We start from the raw sequence: 7,640 nt of genomic DNA, 5'->3' as shown, positions 1-7,640 counted from the left end.
AATTTTATTGTTGTTCTTATTTATAGTTTGGGACATTTGCTTATTGTATACATTATAAGAGCCAGTGGATAAACATTCCACTGCTCATCTTACCGGTACGATGTTGCGTGTGACAAATAAACCTGACCTTGCAGGTGCACTTGAACAGCAATCATGTACATTGAAGCCTGGCATCCAATTAACAGTGATTAATCGCGCCATGCTTAAAACTTATGGTCAACTCTGCACCCAAGGCTTACACACAATTATGGGTAACGTCCAGCATAATTATGCCCGATACGAACGCGCAATGAATAGGGAGCGCCAGTACAGGGACCACGCTGATCTCTTCGCCGAGAGTGACGCGTACCTGCTGGGACGCTTCAGGCTGTCAAGACCTGTGCTAATGGAGCTGTCCGAGACGCTGGAGCCAGCACTGAGGAGCCAGACCAGACGCTCCAACCCTGTGCCACCGCACGTCCAGGTACTGTCCACCTTGGGCTTCCTAGCAACTGGAACATTCCAGAGGGAGCTAGGAGACAGGGTGGGCATATCCCAGACCTCCATCAGCCGCTGCATCCCACGGGTCTTGGCTGGCATCGTGGAGTTCACCACACAGTACATCAGATTCCCCTTTTCCGCCCAAGAGCAGATCCCAGTGAAGACGGCATTCCATGCCATCGCTGGGCTGCCAAACATCATCTGCGCTATTGACTGCACCCACGTGCTCATCCTGGCACCCTCCCCAGATCCGTTCCCATACCTTAATCGGAAGCAGTACCATTCTATCAATGTACAGGTATGTTTCTATTTTTTGTTTACTCTTTTGTTACCACTTCATCCAATTGGACAGCACCTTGCTTCCTTTTCTCATCTTACTTGTTTTTTCTTTTTTCCTGTGTTTCCTATATCTATCATTTCTTTTGCTTCTCTCTTCAAATAGAATTTATAATTATTATTTATTATTAGGTCATCTGCGACGCCAACAACCAGCTGTTGAACGTCGTCGCCCGTTTCCCAGGAGGTGCGCACGACTCGTACATCCTCCAGAACAGCGAAGTGGGTATGCTCCTCGAACAAGGAGATGCAGGAGACGCATGGCTAATTGGTAAGTATCTGTGCGTATTTGTTCTTGCACCAGTATAGGCTTCTATTCCTCTAATGACTTGTTTTATTAGGAGACCGTGGATATGCACTGGCCCCATGGCTGATGACCCCAGTCGCCAACCCTCACGCCACGCAGGAGGCGGCGTATAACGAGCGTCATGCGCGCACCCGGTCCACCGTGGAGCGCACAATTGGGTCAATAAAGAGACGCTGGATGTGTTTGGACGCAGCAGGTGGCAAGCTGCTGTACAAGCCGGATAAGGTGTGGATGAAGGCAACAGCTGATAAATTGTTTTGGCCGTGCCGTGTTAAAACATGTATGAGTGCCCATACCTCAGCCCAATACAATCATATGTTGCATGTCATTTATTGTGGCTTATTTATTCTTTCCAGGTGTGTACGATTATCATGGCCTGCTGCGTCCTGCACAACATTGCGGAGAAGCGTGGTGTCCCGCTACCCCTCCAGCCACCTCAACAACCACCTGACCAGGACATGCATCCTGACCCATTAATGGGCCCGGATAATAGGCGTGCTGTCTTAGTCCGACAGCAATTAATTGCACGCATGTGAATAGATTATTCACATGCGTGCAATTAATTCCTATTTATAGGTGAATTAAATCTGGACCTGAATTCGACTTGCTTGCTTCTGTCATTATTCGATGCAGTTTACAATGTATACCAATAACTAAACACATCACTCAGTAATACTCAAAGGGTGTCAGGGATGTTTATTGTGGGTGCCCCTGTAACCGGAGCTGACGCTGCTGAAAAGAACCCCCTTATAATTCTCCACTCCCGATATCAGGACCTGAATTAATGAATGGAAACTTTATTAACAGATTGCAGAATTTACAATACAGTACACAGGGCCGCCTGGGAGAAATGCGAGGCCCTGTGCGAGATTTAAACGCGAGGCCCCCCCCCCCCCCCTAAAAGGCAGTGGTGAATCTCGCCTAGGGCGCCAAATGTGCTAGGTCCGCCCCTGGGGAATAGAATAGGTTGCATGAACTCACCATAACGCAGTATCAATGGTAAAGTTGGAAGGAGACTTTCCGTGGAGATGAAAAGTACCAGTCCCTTGGGAGTCCTAGTTTATCTGCCACACGTTAGCACGCGATAACTTAGCAATTAACTAAAGGCAGGGACGCGTAACTAGCGTTAGCTAATGCTAGCTAGCTAGCATTAGCTAGCGCTAGCAACAGCTAACCCTAACTAGCGTTACGCTAGCTAGCATTAGCTAACGCTAGTTACGTGTCCCTGCCCTTAGCAAATTGCTACTAGTACTAGCCGACATAGCTATAGCCTGACTGAAGGTTCTTCTAACATGCAACAACTTTCATCTTCAGTCCATCTGCCGAACATCCTCTTCGTCTTGGCAAAGTTGGCATAACCATCATACTTGGTATTGATTTACAGGGTGTAAAAAGTACCCAGAAATTATACTTAAGTCAAAGTATGGGTACCGTCTCAAAATCTGACTCAAGTAAAAGTATCTGGCTAAAAACACACTTGACTAAAAGTAAAAAAGTCCTACTTTTAAATGTACTTACCGGTAAGTACTAAAAAGTAAAAGTAATTTTTTTTAAGGGATAGACTGGGCCCTCATTCATCAACGTGACGTAGAAAATGTTCTATTTCCATCCTTAAGCACAGAATTTAGAATGTGTGCACGCACAAAAAAAACGGGATTCATCACACGTGCGTTCACAGGTCCTACGCACACCTGTCATGATAAATATCACCTTGGTCCTACACCGAGGCTCGTGCACACTTTCATGTATTTGCATACCAGAACCGCCCCGATTAACCATATACGGTAATGGACCACCCCCATGAAATGTGGAAAAGTGGACTAACCCAAGCGAACTCTGAGAGACTTCACTGAGAGCGAGATTGATCACGAGGTCCAACCGAACGTATAATCTTCGGTGCGCCGGGAGCCAAGAATGTTGACTGACCCAGTCCTGCTACAGAACCAGCACATTGACAGAAATAAATGACAAGAGATGACCCGACATTAAGCACTGTAATGACTGAAATTAAATCAATTTCAGCACGCCAACTCTGCGCTCTACAATGCCTATTGTGTGCGCTCGTCATGAGCCCGTGGTTCTGATCAGAGTCATTATGGCTTCAGTGGATAACCCTGATCTACATTGTGATGTTTTAGATACCCCAGTAATAACATTACAATTGAATTAAATACAATTAGGCCTGAATGAGACTCCGGCCACCGGCACATTATCAGCCAAAATGCGCGTTTATTGATGGAGCAAACTCTGAGAGATTGTTCACAGAGGCGCTGCCGAACCAAGATATAATATGATGTGTATAATATAATGTGTGTAGAGGCATATGATACAATCCATTTTGTTGTTGGTATTAGGTAGCCTATGAATTACATATAATAGCAGCCAGCCTACATTATGCAACAGTAACTTGCGCATATATAACACACAGCCCTGCGAAGCCTGCATACAGTAAACTAACTTGATCATTAATCTAGCTGTTGTATCTTTACGCTTATGAAAACATTAAATAATATGTATAGGCTATAGGCCGCCTATATTCTCAAATGGCTTAATGGCTATCCGAGTCCTCGATATCCTCGCGGACGGACCAGTATTTATATGATCATATCATATTCATATTCATATCATAGTTTACTCTATCAGCCTACCAGCATGTAATACGTTCTTTGTTAGAACTCAACTCGTTATTATTTTGCGCATTGATTGCAGAAATACGGGAACGTTTTGATTTAGGCTTTGACATTGTAAAACTAAATAAGTTAAATTCTGTAATATCACCCACACGATATATGCTCTGTGTCCAGAGCATGTATGCTTTTCATTCATAAGACACATTTATTGCAAGGGTTTTGTATACACATACACTCAACAAATAACCTCTGTCTGTTCTAATTGCAATGCGTTTTTATATCGTGGGTGTTCATATGACTTGTATTCTGCTTACAGCTTCGGAGTTCCACTTATTACGTTTAACAATGGCAAAGCTTTTTAAATATAATCAAAACATTCCCGTATTTCTGCAATATATGCGCAAAATAATAACGAGTTGAGTTACGCAGAGCACAGTCAGTGCTTATTTCCGCGTTGTGAAAATATTCTACCACCGGCGCCACCTACGCATGGTCCGACCTGTGCTTAAATATACGCACAAAGTCAAGCACAAGTTCAAATAGATAAATCCCACACTTTGCTTAGGAATGGTCGTACGCACGGCTTAAGCACATATCTGTGCGTACGTCAAGTTGATAAATGAGGGCCGGTCTCAAACTCCTTCTATCGTGGGCCAAGTTTTCATTAACTATACATTGCACCAGGTGAGTTAGTTGAAGAGGTGAGCCAATTAGTGAAATCATCAGCTGGTGTTTAGGCAAGGCTGGAATGAAACCAAGCATACACTCTGCCCACAATGGAATGTGTTCTGCGATAGACAATGCTGAAATGAAAGAACAGAGGACACTTTTTTTGCATTAAAATTATTTAATGCACTTCTCCATTGAAGGTAAACTGGACGGCATTCACATCACAGCATGAATAATATCACAATATTAAAAACAGAATGGTGTACCCTGAATAATATCACAATATTAACCACAGCATACTGGATTATCCTAAATTATATCACAATATTACAGGCAGAATACTGGAGTACCCTGAATAATATCACAATATTAAAGACAGAATACTGGAGTACCCTGAATAATATCACAATATTAAAGACAGAATACTGGAGTACCCTGAATAATATCACAATATTAACCACAGCATAATGCGCATCTGACTGTCTATTCTTCTGATAGCAGGTCTTTAATCAAAGATCCCCGCTTTCTAGTGTTGCACAAGGACCAATCAGCATGGGTATGGGCGGGTTCATTTTCCATTGATGGGGATTTGATTGGCTGTTTACCTGCGGTCACAGGATTAATAACGTTAATGTTAGTTCGGCCAGATAAACAATTAAAATATACTAATTAAAATGGTTGGACCTGTGAGATTTGTACTTTGTACTTTGTAGGTCTGCATTTTAAATGTAAGGAGTAAAAAGTATGTTTTTTTTCTCTGAAATGTAATGGAGTAAAAGTACAAAGTATACAAACCTAATAATACTTGAGTAAAGTACAAATCCCCCAAAACAGTACTTAAGTATTGTAACGAAGTACAATTACTCAAGTACTTTACACCCCTGGGGGATTCTCATACAGTCGAGGGGCGTGTGCGGGACTGGATAGTCAGACAGGCAGGGGTCGATAGGTTACAGGGTAGTCAGCCAGGCAAACGGATAAAGGATGAGGATGTAGTTACATAATGACTGAGCTTTTGATACAAGGCTTAACACTGGACAAGTGTCTTTTTATAATGGTGTTTGCTGTATGTTGTGGCTGTAAAAAGGTGTATTTATGTTAACATTTAAGATTTGTTAACAGTGTTTTCGTTTTTGGATTATTTCCCCTTGCAGTGACATTCTAAAAGGTGGAATGTGGAAATAAGAGAGAGAGAGAGAGAGAGAGAGAGAGAGAGAGAGAGAGAGAGAGAGAGAGAGAGAGAGAGAGAGAGAGAGAGAGAGAGAGAGAGAGAGAGAGAGAGAGAGAGAGAGAGAGAGAGAGAGAGAGAGAGAGAGAGAGAGAGAGCGAGAGAGAGAGAGAGAGAGAGAGAGAGAGAGAGAGAGAGAGAGAACAAAGACTCCTCAGCCATCATGAAAAAAAACCTGAGTCCGGTTCTGTTGAACTCCTAATTAATTTGGCTTGCCCTAGCTGCACATCTTTACTCTGTCGTTAGCAGGTGGGGATAGCCTGAACATGAGCATTTTGGTAGCCTTCAACTAAAATTAAATAATTAGGGATGTCCGATATTATCGGCCTACCGATATTATCGGCCGATATTGGCATTAAAATGTAATATCGGGAAATATCGGTATCGGTTAAATTTTTTTTTTAAATTTTTTTACATCTATTTAACCTTTATTTACCCAGGCAAGCAAGTAAGAACAAATTCTTATTTTATTTATTGTCAAAAGTATGCATAATGTTGTGTTAATTCCACAACAAGAGATATGTAATGTTAATTACCTGAAATTATTCTGTTTTGGGGGGGGGGGGGGGGGGGGCCTGCATAATTGGTATCGGTTGATATCGGTATCGGAAATTAAGAGTTGGACAATATCGATATATCGGATATCGGTAAAAAAGCCAATATCGAACATCCCTAGAAATAATCAATCAATTATCTCTCTTCTCTCTTCTCTCTTCTCTCTTCTCTCTTCTCTCTTCTCTCTTCTCTCTTCTCTCTTCTCTCTTTTCTTGCCACTCTTCTCCTCCGCCTCCTCCTCCTCTTCTATCTCTGTGTCTGGCTTGCCATTAGCAGAGGTGGAAGCCTGTAATATTCCTAGCTGATGCTATCGGTGTTATTAGGGGTTATTGCAGCTTGATAAACACATCAGCACGTGAACTGAAGTACACAATGGCCCTGCTCCACTACATTGTGGTGATGTGCAAGTGTTTTTCAGCCTATTGATGACGTTGATGATGACGGTCGTATACATACACATCATCAGTGGTAACAAAATGCTCGCGCTGGAGTGAGGCCAAATGCGTCTTTGAGAGAAAAACCCTGGATGATTTGTATTGTTTAGATTTTTGCCATCGGTATGATAATGGCTTCCTTTCAGTGGCTGAATACAGTTGCCGCAGCCCCATCGTCAGTGCATCCATCCACTCGTGTAAGTCAGCAGACAATATATTTTCGCTTTGACCCTGCTCTCCGCCTCTCTGTCTTCTCTCTTGGCACTTGTGAATATGAGACACCTCCTGGGCAACAGAGGCCACAGCAACATCAACCAGGGAGGAATGGAATAATGCCCCCGTCCCCCACCCGTCCCCCTCCCCTTCAGACTACAGAAAAATTCATTTGACGCTTTGGGTCTTGAAGAGGCAGTTCAAACAAGAGCGCCAGCCGTGGCCTGGTGTTTGCTCTCCTTCGTCCTCATCTTCTCCCCTCCTATCCCTCCTCTCCCAGGACATCAAGGCAGATTTACTCCAGCTTATCTATAAAGGGCCAGGATGAGCCTCGGCGACTGAGCGAAACAATTACTCACAGCTGCTCCCTATCTGTCCCACCGTGAGCAATTCCGCTTCTGCGGCTGACGCCAACACTCCCATACGAAAACGCTGCGCCGCACTCACACACACACACACACACACACACACACACACACACACACTCTAACATGTTCACAATATATATATATATACACACACACATACGAGCCACCCATTGGCCCCCACGCACCACAATCCTCATGAGATATTTCCCTACCGACATGCCAGGTCGTCTCCTCAAGATCACTATTCGTTGTTAACATCATCATCTCAATATTCAGTTATCATTACGTACAGAATACCATAACTGCACCATACCCAATGACCATTATACTGTAACTCTGTTTTGAATTTCTTTTGGACAGCCCATGGATTTGCAGTTGCAAAGTCGATCCAAATCACTTGGGAGTATGAATGTGATACAT

At 43.3% G+C, this 7,640-nt stretch overlaps 1 protein-coding gene across 1 annotated transcript; it reads left to right on the top strand.

Annotated features, from left to right (window-relative positions):
- Positions 1 to 289: 289 nt before the first annotated feature.
- On the top strand, positions 290 to 7,180 carry LOC311226523 (putative nuclease HARBI1; the record flags this gene model as incomplete). The annotated part of the gene is made up of 4 exons (XM_084311945.1): positions 290 to 778; positions 949 to 1,042; positions 1,158 to 1,348; positions 7,133 to 7,180. 4 exons carry the CDS (start codon positions 290 to 292, stop codon positions 7,178 to 7,180), a joined length of 822 nt encoding a protein of 273 aa, XP_084168071.1.
- Between the last annotated feature and the right edge of the window lie 460 nt (positions 7,181 to 7,640).

This window comes from Notolepis coatsorum (genome assembly GCF_963971535.1).
Source record: "Notolepis coatsorum genome assembly, chromosome: 4".
In the NCBI taxonomy this organism is placed as follows: domain Eukaryota; kingdom Metazoa; phylum Chordata; class Actinopteri; order Aulopiformes; family Paralepididae; genus Notolepis; species Notolepis coatsorum.
This window is presented reverse-complemented; position numbering and strand designations above follow the sequence as displayed.